At 43.3% G+C, this 16,809-nt stretch overlaps 1 protein-coding gene across 2 annotated transcripts in view; it reads right to left on the reverse strand.

Annotated features, from left to right (window-relative positions):
• PLCB1 (phospholipase C beta 1) overlaps positions 1-16,809 on the reverse strand; it is a 645,127-nt gene that overhangs the window by 36,614 nt on the left and 591,704 nt on the right. The window contains exon 32 of one of the 2 annotated variants that reach the window (XM_075064492.1): positions 4,347-4,411. The exons of the other annotated variant lie outside the window; for it this stretch is intronic. Coding sequence (XP_074920593.1) covers positions 4,373-4,411 — 39 coding nt within the window. The 3' untranslated portion in view covers positions 4,347-4,372. The remainder of the gene's footprint in view (positions 1-4,346; positions 4,412-16,809) is intronic. 2 annotated transcript variants of the gene reach the window in all.

The following is a 16,809-nucleotide window of genomic DNA, read 5'->3' on the forward strand; positions in this document are numbered from 1 at the left end:
TGGTGGACACTAAAGTCCAGGTCTGGGACTGGACGGCTAGATTACCACAGGGTGGCACGCAGGGGAACTCCCCGCCTCAGCTCACCCCTGCCCCACCTCCTCCCCGAGCACGTCATGGCTGCTTCACTTCTCCCGCCTCCCAGGCTTGCAGCACCAATCAATTTAGGCGCTGCAAACCTGGGAGGCGGGAGAAGTGAAGCACCCACGGCGTGCTCAGGGAGAAGGTGGGGCAGGGGTGAGCTGCTTCACTTCCCCCGCCTCCCAGGCTTGCAGCACCAATCAATTTAGGTGCCACAAGCCTGGGAGGTGGGAAAAGTGAAGCAGCGACGGCGTGCTTGGGGTGCTCGTCTTCATGCGTGGAGCACGGGTGAGCTGGGGCGGGGGGGTACCTCAGGGTGGAGGGTGGGGAGCTGCAGCAAGGGGGGAACCTCAGGGCGGAGACAGGGAGCTGCCGCGGGGGGGACCCCTCAGGGCAGAGGGGGGCCAGATGGAAGTTTTGCCTAGGGCGCGAAACATCCTTGCACTGGCCTTGATGACAAGCAAGGACCAGCCCTAGGAGTTTCGCGGCCTAATTCTGCCAAGCTCAGAGAAGAAAACTCAGCACTATTTAGAGTGAAATGTCTGCTTTAAACACCTTGTGTTTAACAAGTTAATTATTCTCTTTGCAAGAGATCTTACAACAACTAAAGACATTAAAATAAGAGATTATAAGCATGCAACAGTATGTATAGATACTAGGGTTGCCAATTTTCTAATCACACAAAACCGAACACCCCTGCCCTGCCCCTACTCCAAGGCCCCGCCCCTGCTTGCTCCATCCCCTACCCCTCCTCACTCACTCTTCCCCACCCTCACTCACTTTCACCGGGCTGGAGCAGAGGGTTGGGGTGCAGGAGGGGGCTCTGGGCTGGGCCAGAGGGTTGGGTGCAGGGACGGTGATGGCACCAGCTGGGAGTATGGCTGGGGATGAGGGCTTGGGATGCAGGAGGGGCCTCTGAGCTGGGCCAGGGGGTTAGGGTGCGGGGGGAATGCAGGGTCCCGGCGGCATTTACTGTGGCTCCGAGGGAGCAGCTGCCAGGTTCCTGTGCATGGACGGCCAGACGGCTCTGTGTGGTGTGTGCTGCCTTTACACCTGCAGGGACCACGCACACAGGTCCCATTGGTCATGGTTTCTGGCCAATGGGAGCTGCAGAGCTGGTACTCGGGGCAGGGGCAGCGTGCAGAGCCTCTCAGTCCTTGGCCAACGCAGCTTCTAGGCATTGCAGGGACCTGGTGGCCGCTTCCGGGAGCAGCATGGAGCCAGGGCAGGTAGGGAGTCTGCCTTAGCCATGGGGCCCTGCTGTGCCACCAACTAGACTTTTAACGGCCTGGTTGGTGGTGCAGACTGGAGCCGCCAGGGTCCCTTTTCGACCGGGCATTCTGGTTGAAAACCGGACACCTGGCAACCCTAATAGATACGTGAAGACTATGGTAGCATCCATGTGGTCAGAAGACAGATCATGCACATCAGAAAACCAATGTGACTCAAATCAATAAACATATACATTATTTATTATTCCTATTAGAGTAGAGCCTAGAGGCCAGGGCCCCAAATTGCCGTCATCATGGCAAATCTCAAAGAGATTTAGCCACTTTGCAGACTGAGTGTTGCCTGGATTGATTTCTAACTAGTTCCTGAAGATGTTCCCAATATGGTAGGCTCCATATGAACATATAATGTCCTTTATTTCAAACAGGAGTTAATTCAGGAAAGTCCTATGGCCTGTGTTATACACAGATGACTCAACTGGTCCCTTCTAGTTTTATAAACTATGAAGCTGTGAAGAGACAGTCCCTCCCTCCAAGCTTTTACAATCTAATTGTGAGTCTACAGAAAACAGGTGGATAAAACAACACATGGGAGAGCACCAGGAAGCAATGAAATGATAGTGGCCAGCATGGAAAACAGATCAAAGCAATCAAGATGCCTAACCACCATTGACTTTGCTGTAACCACCACAGTAGAAAGGAGTGTAACTCTAGGTACAAACAAGATGTGATCCTGAGCCACTGATAGCAAGGATTATGAATTACAGAAAGAGAGAGGTATTTATTTTCAAGGTGCTTAGGAATCTTGTGTTAATTTTTTTTGAGGAGAGCTACAGAGATTGCAGTAAATTCCATCTTCTCTCCCTCCACTACTGCCAGACCACTTCCCCACCACAGATCTCTGTCTTGGCAGTACCACCTTGTGTGGCCCAATCACCTCCTTCTTTAAGATTAGATGTCTGAGGTCCTCCTCCAAATATCTGTAACCATCAATTGCAATGCCTTGTGTTTTTAAAGATTATGGGATAATTTGTGGCTTTGCCAAAACCCTGAGCAAGGGGCAGCAACACGTGGTTGTGCTTTCCCAGCAGCACAGCAGTAACTAGATTGTGACTCAGAGTCAAAATTGGCCTCTTGGAGGGCTGGGGTGAGGACCTGCAGAAGACTGACAGCTGGCACAAACTCCTTCACTTGTGTGTGTTCCACTCACTTCTGAGCCCTCCTCTTCCTCCCTGTCTACCTATACAGAAGGAGGAGAAGTAGCAGTTCTGTGAAGGCTGTTGCCCCTTAATCCTCTGCCACTATCTGGCCCTAAGACACTGAAAAATATCTGTTGTATGCAAACAAAGGTAAGTGCCTTCCTAGCGATTATCTGAAATCCTTTACCAAGGAACTCTCCCAGGGGAAGTTATGCTCTGTTACAATACTTAGTTCCCCCCTTACTAGTCCCCCTAAAGCGACAGTGCTTCAAAAGAACTTGTTCTTATTCCATCAGCAAGACACAAAGCATATTAAAACATTCAGAAAGGTAGAATCAGTATGGCAAAAGATCAGCACAAAGTGAACTAAAAAGACTGATTAATAATCAAAGCAGTTTATTTTCATCCCCTAGACAGAAGAAAACCTGAGATCCCAAGCACATCTGCATCTACAAGCAGCTCTCCCAAGCTTCCTTCCTCCTACACAGTCATATCCCCACTGCTCTGTGACACACAATCAAACTCTTATCTCTTCTGCTAGGGCATTTTTGGCATCAACCCTTCTATAAAGTAATTTAAAGAAAGAAATTATTTTCTTATACTCTACTTTCATCTTTCCTGGTGGGTGTGTCTGTCTTTTCCTCAGTCTTCTTCATTTCCACCAGAATAATTTCCCCCTTTTGTCTCTTAATCTCTCCTGGTGGCTCCACTAATTTCCTGTTCCTTCCCTTTCACTGATGTAAATTCATTCTGCTTGCCACCATTTTTCCCTACCTCTCTCATCCCCTGGTTACCTCTCTTCTCTTCCCCGTCCCTATGCCTTGTTGCCTTGGCACTCTCTTCTGAACCCTATCAGCTTGTGCTCCTCCCTTTTTCCTATCAACAAGGCTTGAATCTCTCCCCTTCCCTCATGCCTCTAATGCTTTTCGTGCCCCACTCTGCCCCACTTTTTGACCTGGTCTGCACTGGGGGAGGGGGGATCGATCTAAGATACGCAACTTCAGCTACGAGAATAGTGTAGCTGAAGTCGACGTATCTTAGATCGACTTACTTCCCGTCCTCACAGCGCGAGATCGACGGCCGCGGCTCCCTCGTCAACTCCGCTTCCACCTCTCGCCCTGGTGGAGTTCCGGAGTCAACGGGAGCACGTTCGGGGATTGATTTATCGCGTCTAGATGAGATGTTATAAATTGATCCCCGATAGATCGATCGCAACCCGCTGATCCGGCGGGTAGTGTGGATGTACCCAAATTGCCTACAGTCCCTTCCCCTTTCTGATGCTGCCAGTCCTTGATGCCCTCCTCTGGAGACTTTAAGTCCCCTCTTCTCCTTCCCCATAATCTCTCTTTGCTTTTTAAGGGACTTTCCAGTAGTCTACGGGAAACAGGGCACTGGCCTTCTTTGGGTAGTCTCGGGGGAATAGGATTTGGGCTCTGACTTGCTACAGTAGGGTGGGCTGAGAGATGAAACAGGAGATGCTCAGATGATCAAAAGGGCAGTGGAGATGACTGCCTGAAAAGCTTTTATACTCATGCTGCTACATGTATCTCCTGATCACTGCATTAGAAGTGAGGCAAAAGCATTACAAACAAAACAGCGGGGTGGGGTGTGATGCGAAGAAGCCACAAACTGCTTTCCCAGTCTCAAAAGAATATAACCACCAGTGGCAACATACGTTACACAGCCAGCAGATAATAAAAGAGCTCAAAACCTTCAAAGATTTCAGTTATCAGGTGAACCAATGGGCAGTAAACTGCAGACCCTACCAACTCAAGTTTTGACATGAAAAATGAAAACAACATTAGCATTACTAGATAAGAAGGGGAACGTTTCACTCACTTTCACTATAGTCTCATATTCCATTTCTACTTCTGTTTTTCCTCTACTTCTTGTTCTTCTATGCTCTTTAAAACAAAACCAAGGATCATTTCAATTTTAGGTGATTAGCAAGTACTCTAAACTAAAATTACATAATTTTGTGCAGTACAAAAAAGTAACCTCCCTTTTATCTAGGCACTTAATGAACAACAGAAAGATCACTCTGCCTTTCTGAGTGCTGGCTCATTAATATCTGACCAGTTGATAGGAACACATTAGGCAGTGAATTTGACCAGTTGGTAGGAACACATTAGACAGTCAGACCCAATCTAGGAAACATAACCTGTCACTCTTCATTAAAAGAGGACAATGTTTCAACATGCTTCTGTGTGGGACATCTGAGCTTGGGTGCAGCTGGAGCTCAGGCACATTGTAGAAAACAAAATTTCCTCAAAAAAGACACATATTCTTTTGACGGGGAAAAAATGCATTTCCATAAGGACAATGGCAATCACCCATGCCACCTCTGGTTCCTATTGGAAGGAGTATCTAAGGCCACTACAGATATATCACCTCAGCCTCTGATCATGCCAGATTTCTTAAACTAAGCAGGATTGGCCTTAATCAATTCTTAGATAGGAGATCTTCAAGCAAACCTCAGAATGCTTCAGAAAGTGGTGCTAGAGAATCAACAGATGGAACACTTCCTTTTGAGTCAGTATTGAACCAATGCCTGAGCAGAGCAAGCTACTGGACATGATGCTGTTGGAAGTGACATTTTCGGGGTAAGGTATAAAACCAATATTCTGATCCACCAAAGAGCCCTAAAACACAAAACAAAAACACCTACATTTGCATTTGATTTCCAGTGTCAAAATTCATATTTGGGTCATTTAAAAGAGTGGTAGGATTTTCATATTACCCCACCCTCTCAGCAGGCATTGGAACCCTCCAGAGAGCTGCAGGCTATTTATTGCTGACTCTCTGGGACAGGTGTAGCTCATTATATGGGGTAAGGGTAGCCTTCTGTAAGAGAGTACAGGCCTGGGTCAGAGAGACGCCAAAGGAAAAAACTCTAGCCTAGAAGCATCCAAAAAACTCCAAGGAGTCCACGTAGGACAATTACCTTGAAGGTTATCTTTTTGTTATTACAACTATACTTCAGAAAGGTAGCTTTTTGGCACTGACTAAAGTGTAGCTTTTATTTGGAGCTGGATTATTACATATATGTTCCCTACTAAAATTACTTTGCCACTCGCGATTGGCTGTGTATTCTTCATCTATTGTCCCGAACTGTTGTGTAGCGTTGCTGTGTGGTAACAGCTAATATTTCACCCCAGCAGAGATTGCGGTGGTGAGTGATGTGATTGCTGCATGTTGAGCAGAGCTGCATGAATAAGGACTGCAGTTCTAGTTCTGTTTGTAGGAGTTAAAACTTCACGGCTATTTTTGCAGTACAGTAGATGCTATTAAAACCTTGGTGTTTACCACACCATGGCGTACATTGTGCTCCATATATTCAGAATAGGAAATATTATAGACTCCACTGTATATTTTAAATACATGGTGACACTGGGCCAAAGTCAGCCCCGTATGATAGCTGGGCACAAATTAAGTAAAGTCAGTGATGCGTGACCCTTGCTGGTTGTCTGTTAAGTTTGTTAGGAAAGCATCGAAAACAAACTTTTAAGCTGAAATAGAAAGAAATGAGTAGCATACAGGCAAGAGTTTTCATTTTCTATTCTAACAAAAACAATAATAAAGTGTCTGTAACTTAGCAGCTGACGTAATATTTAAATTTATCACAAAATGTTTCCCCTTAAAGCATTTTTGTAAACTGATCATAATGACCAAGTCACTTCCTTGGTAATGGTGAAGGAGAACAATACATTTTATGCACTGTGTGCTCATCTTACATTCATTTGGATTTATAAATGGCTTGTAATTGAACCATAGTGGAGAAAAAAATCATCAACTAACTGCATGTTGAATGAAATGAAATTAGTACATAACAGAACTTACAAAGCCCTCCTATATTGCATCACAATGAAAGAATGAAACCACTTTATCTGTTTTCCCCTTGAACTCTCTTTCACCTTGGGCTGTAAAGCTACTACATTAGCAGTGACTTAAATGGTGTAAGTTACATGTTGGCTATAAATTGGCCAGAAAATGGGCACTGGTGATAGTGGAGTTTGCAAAATAAATGCATAATATATGCAGAGGGAGCAGAATGTGGGGATTACAGCAGAAAAAATGTAGCAGCGAGAAGGTGAAATGTACAGTGGGATGAGACGGCTGCTTTGTTGTGCATATTCCCTTGCTACTTTTCACGGGGCACTTTAATTTCTGGCCCTTTTGGCCTAGAAGTTACACTTGTTTTGCATACCCGCTGATGGATAAATCAGTTGAAGTTGCATTATTTTAGCACTTGCACCAGTTTTATGCCACAATTATATGTGAGGTTTAAGTTACATTACCATTTTGTCAATGCAGAATTTGGCCTAGTTACTTCTAGCAGAGTTGCATCCATTATATAAGATCTGAATTCAGCCCCTAGAATTTTCCTTAAAACAGACCTCGCAGCACACTAACTTCCATCTCAGGGCTAACTTATTTATTTTGTTTAATACTCCTCCTGTTCCTTCAAGGATTTTATTTTTAGCCTACCTCCTTGTGAGTGCACACTTGTGTTTGTGAAAAGGCGTGTCTGCTTTGCCTGCAAGCGATCTCAATTCTACATACTCACAGGGCTAGAATGGTATTCCTGTAGCCTTTTTTGTTCACAGTTGGATCTGGGTGTACACACGGTGAGGAGCGAGTGCAAAGTACGTGCACATTTGCGAACATGCAAATAACACCTAGCTGGAAGCTGAAAATCAGGTTCAAAATGGCTAATCACTTTGAAAAAGCAACATCCAAAAGTGACAACAAAACAATTCTCCTCTGCCATACTTGAGGTTTTCGTCTTCCTTATTAGCAAGTACCCAAAACACAGTCAATCAAATGTAACAGAGATATCTGTATAGCAGCTGTAGCTAACTGACAGCCTGAAGTCCTCTGTGATATAAAGTTACAAAATATGACACCCTAGTTCAAATTAAGGTGCACATAATTCAAATTCTGAAATATTTTCAGAGCTTACATAATATATGTGCTCTGCCACTATCGCTATTTTTTTATCCAATAAGCATGAGTATATCAGACATTATAAATTATGTGTTGCACACACATATTTACCACAGAGTGCTCGCTTGCTATGGAGTTCCAGTCAGCGAACAGGATTGTCTTGCAGCATAAGAAAGAGAGAGTCAGGAAGAAACACAAGGATTAAAATGAACTCCGAATTTGAAGCTCTTTTGATTTCATTTGTTACGACTACATTTCTTGTACTGTGAGTTACATGGATCTTGTCTTTAAAAACCAGCAATTCCTTTATTCTAGCAAGGAATAGATTTTAGATGCCTTTGTGTATGCAAAGTAGTCATGTTAAATGGCTTTTGATGAAACATTTAAATCTGCAGATAATTAATGCAACACAGACAGAACATACTGCTTACGAAATCATAAAAATGCACCTGACTAGCTATTAGTCACAATAATGTTCAGGGAACATCACAGAGAGAAGACACTATGCTTCTGAATGACGGACCAGATCTTAGATCAGAGTCAAACGAGTATATTTTTTCTGTTATCCATAATCAATTTTCAATGCTGTATTTTCCCAGCATTTATGTGGAGAAGCCCTACTACTTTAAAAAGTACAAAAATCATTCAATGCAAGATAAGCATTTAAAATGCGAAGGTTATAAACATGTTTCATTTTATCTGATATAGTCAATGTGTGGCTGTCCTGTACTGTCCCAAAGTCCACCAAAAAGAGTGCTTTACATTTCTAGTCTCAAAGCTGTAATGAGGGGTTAGATGCTCTTCTGAGTTATGCTGCTGTAAATGCAGTAGACAGCCACTGGAATAAATGATATTACTCCAGATTTACATCATCATCACAAATGAAAGCTGAATCTCACTCAGAGCACTGTGCATTTGGAAGCCACAGCAACAAACTGCACTTGAGCCGGAATCATAGAATATCAGGGTGGGAAGGGACCATTCCGGAACGCCTTGCATAACTCGAATTTTGCGTAAGTCGGAAACGTATTCCCGACCATTATGCAACAAAAAACAAAAAAACAAAAAACCCCCAACTCCTATTTCTTTCAGTTGGGACGGGGAATTAGCTTGGCCGCGGGAGTCTCTCGCCGTGGCAGCAGTAGAGGCAAAACACAACAGTTATTCACGCCCAGTCAGCAGGCAGTAGTGAGTCACGGGCTCAGGTCCTCAGACAGTCAACACGCTGACATAGGCAGCTGTTCCTCTAGTGAGCTCTGGGGTTCAGCTTTTATACTTCCTGTCCTGTGCCTTGACCTCTATGGGGCAGGCGCACGATTCACTAACTCCACTCACTTTGGTGTCCGAAGAGGCTCGTCCCTCTCTGGGGGGTCGAGGAACCACACCGCCTCGCTACAGGCCATGAATCAATTTCTCAAGGGAGTTTGGTGGGCCTAGAAACAGACACATAAAGGGCTAGATGGTCAGTGTATGATCTAGACCAGGATGATGTTATGCTACCACTGGAGCAGCACAAGAGGGAGTTTGTTGTGATTTGGGGTGGCACAATCTCTCCCCCACTTACCTTGCTGTTCCAGATCAGCATATGCTCCCAGACATATGGGTATAAATATGCTGTCAGAGGCGCTGGAGGAGAGGTGGGGTGGAGTCAAGGCTCCTCCCATTTCTCAGCCTGTACAAGGGGGAACATAGCAGCTCTGCAGTGCCTACTTCCCCTTCTGTATCTTATGCCCTCTTTGCTCTCTTGTGCCACAATCTGGTGTTAAGTCATTATTGATACATAAGTAATTTCCTTTGTTGGCAGTATATCAGCCTGTGTTTTATTAGGGCCTACTCACAAAAGAAGGAAGGGGTGTTCCTTGGCAAGAGGTGTAAGAGATTCATGTGTAAAAAAAAAAATAGAGCGTCCACCTGTGAATGCAGTGTTCTAAGCCATGCTGAAAAAGCTGACAGGACAGAACAGTGAAGTATTAAGTAAACTGAATACTGAATCATTTCAGTGTTGAATATTGAAACATTAAGATGAAATATGACACACCAAAACACATAATTGGCTGTGTATAATTATTAAAGTTCTTGTTGGATAATATGTAGCATTATTATCCATAGCTCTTAAAGTCTTCAAAAAGCAGATCAGTATCACTATCCCCATTTTACAAATGCGGAAAACTGAAGCACCTGGTGGGGAAGTGACTTGCCCAACATCACCCAGCATTCTAGTGGCAGAGCTGGGAATTACACCAAGTTTCTTAAGTCCCACACCAGTGTCCTAGCCACTAGGCCGCAATGGCTCCCAAACTTAGTGTTAAGGCAATTTTAAGCTTAAAGAATTCACACAAGTGGTAATTAATGTCAGGAACTGACCCTGGGAAATGAGTTAGGGTTTTGGTTAATTTGTTCTGATTGAGAGTCAGTTATTAGTCTTGTGTGGATATACTGGTAAATTAGCAAATATTTTTCTGGGTAATAAACAGAGGGGTTCTCATTGCACCGTGACCTCCTTCTGACTACAAAAATTACTACATGGTCCCAGGAGGGAGGATGGAAGCCTGACCCCCACTGCCCCAGGTCGGCCAAAGCCAAAGCTGGAATCCCACCACCTCAGGCAGAAAGGGCAAAGCTGAATCCCAAGGGCTTCAGCCACAGGCAGGGGGCCTGTAACCTAAGCTGTGCTGCCCAGGGCTGAATCCCTCAGGCTTTGGCTCTGGCCCCAGCAAGTCTCAACCAGCCCTGGTGACCCCATTAAAATGGCGTTGCGACCCGCGTTGGGGGCCTGACTGCTGGGCTAGAGTGTAAGTCAAGTGCAGTGCATAGCTACGCTGCCCCAAGAGCAAGACAGGAACCTGAATGTGACTCTGGGGATCACAATCAGCTCCCGGATTCCCCCTTTGCTCCATGGGGAAAGTTATTTGTTCAGGCCCTTTGGCTGGTACAACTTATTTGCCCCTCAGTACAGGGAGGAATGTAACTCTCCCCACCTATGTACGTGGAAGGTGGAGTAACAACCCAGTGACAGCTGCTGTCTCTCCCTGCTTCTCAGTGTGATGTGGGTAATCTACATGGGGATGTAAGGAGAGCCACATGCCCCATTACTTCCCTGCTTGGGCATGCAACTCACAGCTGAGGCCTGTACGCTTTGATCTCCAAATCAAATCTCCAATTTCCCCTGCTATCTCTATGATGAAACAACACATTTTGATTTGGAACATTGGGGGTTCAGAAATGTGCTCTCCCTACCCCAGATACTGTTCTAAGTCATAACTGTGTAAATCTGGAGTGACTCCACTGATATCACTGACGTGACTCCAGGTTTATACCGGTGCAACTGAGATCAGAATCAGAGTGAAATGAGGATGAACCTTGTCTAAGAGTCCCCATGGTCTAGTGGATTTGGCATAAATTTAGCAGTCTGACATTCTAACAATCCTGCCTGTGCTACTGTGTGACTTTCAGCAGATCTCCTGACCTCTATCAGCCACAATTTCCCCATCTGTAAAATGGGCTAAACAATATTTACAGGCCTCAAACGTAATATGTTTTTTAAAAACCTGAAAGTTAAAAGCATTGATGAGGCCACTATGCTGCAGAGGGGGGCTAAAACTCAGGCCTTTCTAGATCCTTATCTTGTGCCCAAAATGCACCAGACCATATGGTGTTGCTTTTTGGGGCGAGAGGGGCAATGGGGGCTTCTTTTGTGAAAAGATTTAGTCCAATACACCTCCTGAATGAGGTTGCACCAGAAAGAGCCTTTTGTAGTTCTCAAATGCCTTATCAAGAAAAATGCTGAGTCTCCTCAAACTTTATTAAAAATCAAAATTTAACAGTTTCAAAATCACAAACCAAATGAACAAAGGTAGAAAAAACTTATATGCAAAAGATTTTTCAGTAAATCATCATTATTTACTTTTATTTTGCCAGCTTTAGAATATATATGCCAAATTATGGTTTTCAAGGTGCCACGTGGAAAAGTTCCTCCTCCATTCTATATATTGTATTAGAAGTGATTTTTTTTTGTTTTTAACAACACATTTTCAGCCGCATTCTCATCTGAAGCCAAAGTTAGCCTCATTCAGATAATACACCTCTACCCTGATATAACGCTGTCCTCGGGAGCCAAAAAATCTTACTGCATTATAGGTGAAACCACGTTATATTGAACTTGCTTTGATCCGCCGGAGTGCACAGCCCTACCCCCCTGGAGCGCTGCTTTACTGTGTTATAGACGAATTCGTGTTATATCGGGCCGTGTTATTTCGGGGTAGAGGTGTATATTGAACAGATTCTGGTAAACTCATGCTGACTTAATATCAATTTGCTGAGTAGAAAATCCTGCTAATATTGAACTAATTCAGTCCAACTGTGCCTATTTCAGATCAATTCACAATAAACAATTTCCTGTCAATTTAAAATCACAGATTTCCTGCTCCAAGTAGCATTTAATCCTAAAGAACTACAGCACTCCACATAAATGGTTTTCAATTAACTCAGCCAGTGGTATATAATTCTATGTTTACAGTCTAGTTCCACAGTTTGTATGAACAACAAATCTATACAACAAGGGAATGAGCAGACTGAATACCACCTCGCAGCCAATTTCCCTTTTGAGTATTAGAGAATCAAAGAATGACACACTTACAATTTTATGCACAGTCCAAGGGAGATCTGATTTCTTATTGGGCCGGAACCCTGTGGCACACAGGTGTGTATGTACCTGCCCCAATTCCAGCTTCTCCCAGCCTTGCAGCAGAGTAATAAACAGTTCTGCTGCCAACGGGAGGTCTGCAGGTTCAGAGGTGGCATCTCAGTTTGACCCTCATTGTCCCACACTTTTGGTCTTAGTTTTCAACAAAAATACTGTCAACTGACTGTGTATTTTAAGAGAACACCCATTCCTTTCCTTTCAGCATTGTGTTAAGCAAACAGACTCAAAAGACAGTGGAATAGCAACTAGAAAAAAAAGTCTGAACTTTGAGATCCCTGCCCAGTGCTTTGAGTGTATTGTCTCTGCACATTCATCCATATAAGATATGCACCTTCAGCTCAGTGTCAGGACTTTGGGAACCTCCAGGACAGAGAACCACAGAAAGGTTCTCACTAAACTTTCAGAGCAGAATGTATAGAAGGGCCATGCCATCCTAACCATATTAGCTCCGTCCTCTAAACTTCAGAGTTCTAGCGAAGCACTCTGAGGGAGAAGGGAATATAGGCAGGTAGTGTGGACATGTAGAGGTAATACCTGAAATAACTAGTTACTGGTGAATAAGCTTTCTTCCTTCGCTAATAATTGCCTCTGCACACTTCCCACTGCAGAGGATGTGAAGGAGATTCCCACACTTGAGCCATTCTTTTTAGGTGACAAATCTGATGAACTGTCCCATGTTGAGGTGTCAACAGAGGAGATTCTGGAACCAACTGATGAATTACCATTTGGTCCTGATGACTTATTAGTATTTATTCACCCACGAGTTTTGAAGGAACTCAAATATGAAATTGTAATACTAAGTGTTGTATGTAACCTATCGCTTAAACCAGCTTCTGTACCAGATGACTGGAGAAGAGGTAATGTTATGCCAATTTTTAAAAAAGGTTCCAGATGCGATCCTGGCAATTACAGGCTGGTAAGCCTAACTTCTGTACTAGGCAAATTGGTTGAAGCTATAATAAAAAGCAGATTTATCAGACGCACAGATGAACATGATTTGTTGAGGAGGAGTCACCACATCTTTTGTAAAGGACAATCATGCCTCACCAATCTAACAGAATTCTTGAAAGGGGTCAACAAACATGTGGACAAGGGTGATCCAGTGGCTACAGAGTACATGGTCTTTCAGAAAGCCTTTAACAAGGTCCCTCACCAAAGGTTCTTAAACAAAGTAAGCTGCCATGGGTAAGAGGGAAAGTTCTCTCATGGAGCTGTAACTGGGTAAGAGGCAGTAAACAAAGAGTAGGGAGAAATGGTCTGTTTTTCAAATGGAGAGAGGTAAATATTGGTTCCCTGAGGGATCTGTACTGGAACCAATACTGTTCAACATATTCATACATGATCTCCAAAAAGGGTTTAACAGCGAAGGGGCAAAGTTTACAGATAATATGAAATTAATCAAGATAGTTAAGTCCAAAACAGGATCTCACATAAGGATCTCACAAAACTGGGTGACTGGGCAACAAAATGGCAGATGAAATTCAATGTTGGCAAATGCAAAGAAATGCACATTGGAAAACATAATTCCAACAATACATTTGTAAATTAGCTGTTACCACTCAAGAAAGAGATCTTGGGGTTGTTGTGAATAGCTCTCTGAAAACATCCGCTCAATGTGCAGAAGCAGTCAACAAATCAAACAGAATGTTAGGAACCATTAAGAAAGAGACGGATAATATGTCAGAAAATATCATAATTCCACTATATAAATCATGGTATGCCCACACCTTAAATATGGTGTGTGGTTCTGGTCACCCCATCTAAAAAATATATTAGAAATGAAAAAGGTACAGAGAAGGGCAACAAAAATGATTAAGGATATGGACAAGCTTCCATACGAGGAGACATTAAAAAGATTGGGACTGGTCAGCTTAGAAAAGAGACTGCTAAGTGAGGACATGAGAGAGGTCTATAAAGCATGAATGGTATGGAGAAAATAAATAAGGAAGTGTTATTTACTCCTTCACATAACACAGGAACCAGGGTCACTCAATGAAATTAATAGGCAGAAGGTTTAAAACAAACAAAAGGAAGTACTTCTTCACACAATGCACAGTCAACCTGTGGAACTTGTTGCCAAGGGATGCTGGGAAGGCCAAAACTATAACTGGATTAAAAAAGAATTAGGTAAATTCACAGGGGACAGATCCATCAATGGCTATTAGCCAAGATGATCAGGGATGCAACCCCATGTTATGGGTGTCCCTAGGCCTCTGACTGCCAGATGCTGGGACTGGATCGCAGCGGGTGGATCACTTGATGATTGCCCAGTTCTGTTCATTACTTTTGAAACATCTGGTATTGGTCAGTGTCAGAAGACAGGACGCTGGGTTACATGGACCACTGGTCTGACCCAGTATGGCCATTCTTATGTTCTGGTCTAGGAACAGTTATTGCTCAGGAAGGTGGTCTGAGTAGTTCTTATCAATCAAGAGTGCAGAATGGCCCTTCCGAAGCAAATATGAGTTCTAGATGCGAAGGTGAGAGAGTAGTGGTGAGAATAAATGTATCAAGAAAGCTCCAGATAGAAGACCAACAGATTTCTAAAATACAAAGAAATGTCTTCAAAGTTTCTTTAGCTCTATAAGTGTCCAGAAATCATACCTTTGGGAGGAAAGTCTTGATTTGGACAGAGCCCCAGTAGCCTATATAAAAGAGAACCTCTGGTTAGATATTAAGATAGATCTGCCCCAGTTATATGCAGTCCTGGGGATAGAAACAGTGGATGTCTCTTCCACAAGCTTTTCTTTTCACCCAAACCAGCCAATTTCTAGTACAGGTACATATGGATTCACAGATATCTCCAGGTATGGAAAGAAGGTAGCTCTACCATCGACAGCCACTCATGTAAAGGAAAAAATCAGAGGTAGCTGGAACCACACAGCCCTTTCATAGCTTAGGCACCAGATGATTAATGTCATGAAAGGGTGTTTGGGCAGCTCTAATAAGCACTACTCTCTAGAAGGTTCCTGATGCTCAACTGCTCCAGGGTGCTCAACCCATAAGTGACAATCTGCAGAGACAATTCTCAGAGAACATGCACCAAAATTTTGCAAACTGGGTGCCTAAGTAGGTGTCTAAACTCCTGAATGAAGTCAATAGGAAATGCAAGTGTTGCTTGCTTCTAAAAATCGCCAGTTTTAGTTGGGAGTCTAAGTGGATTTTGGTGCTTAACTTATAGGTACCTAGGTTTAAAATGCTGGCCTTGACTTTTACCAGCGGATGTGACAAATGGAAAGTCTCAGTGTTAGGCCTGAAATTCACAACGGGTCAAGTAATCAGATTTTAGAAAGTGTCTGACAAGTTGCTACTAGTTCTTTACCTGGATATATTGCAAAATATTTTTATCATGCTGCCGTCATAGAAAGGGCCAGGAGTGGTGGCACAACAAATTATTAAGACTGTCACATCCATTTACTGTATTAACTGTTTGACTGATCACTGCACTCTTTCTTGTTGCGCTGAATGATGGCACACATTTTTCTTGTAGTGCTCTTGTAATGCCGTTATGTCTTTGTGCATGAGGTTAGGCTACACCATGGCAATAACATTGCTCTGTGTCAGCAACAGCAACAGTAGCTATGCTCTGTTGTGTTGCCCTGAGGCAAAGTTTTGCACCTTTCTTGGATGTAACATTCATTATGTCACTAATATGTCTCTTTATTTGTCTGAGTTTTAAATTCAAGGACAGAGCTCATTCTCCACCCCCGCATAAAGCTGTCTTAAGCTCTCCACATTGTTCTTCCCAGAATCAGAATGATGCTTATTTATTCACACAATCATAAAACCATAGGGTTGGAAGGGACTTCAAGGGTCATCTAGTCTGCTTTTCTTGGGATAAAAATGTACTCTAACAGCTGCAGCAGTCTCTCTTGCTCATTTCTTAGGGCTTCACAATGGTGGTTTGTTACCAAGTGGTCTTAGAGGTTTTAATGAAATGACAAGGCGTGTGCAACCATAAATAAATAATAAATAATGCTAACGATCATGCCAAATGTATGGCTGCAATGGCTATTTATCAGTTCTATACTCCAGTAAGCAAGAAGTAGTTCAAGTTTTCTTGCATAATACAAGTATTAAATTCCACGAGTAATTATACAATGCATATAAAATTAAAGGTGTAAAGCATATCTGTTCATCGGGTTCACCACTGTGGTCAGGAAGCAACATGGGCAGGGTTTTTGTGCTGTGTTTGTCCAGCGCTTAGCTGGTATGGACCATGTCTGTGGCTCTTGGGAGCTACTGCCATACAAATAAACAATAATAATGCATATTCATTAACAACTTTTAAAATAAATGTTACAAGTTGATTCTTACTATTCTATATTATATATATGTGTAGTTTATTTACCTTCTCCCTCTCTCTAAATATATAAATAGATAGATAGATACAAAAAAATTCCCCTCTCACCCCTATGGGTATGTGTCTTCCTCAACCTTGGGTCCTCTACCAGACGTCTGGGAATTTGAGGGTTCTGTGCAGTATCTTAGCTGTTCCTAGCACTGCACTCTTCTGGACAGAGAGCTCTGATGTTGTTCCTGGGATCTGCTGGAGCCACTCACTCAGCTTAGGAGTCACAGCCCCGAGTGCTCCTACCACCACTGGGACCACTTTGGCCTTCACTTTCCACATCCTCTCTAGTTCCTCTTTCA

Source organism: Chelonoidis abingdonii, chromosome 3 (genome assembly GCF_003597395.2).
Source record: "Chelonoidis abingdonii isolate Lonesome George chromosome 3, CheloAbing_2.0, whole genome shotgun sequence".
Lineage (NCBI taxonomy): Eukaryota > Metazoa > Chordata > Testudines > Testudinidae > Chelonoidis > Chelonoidis abingdonii.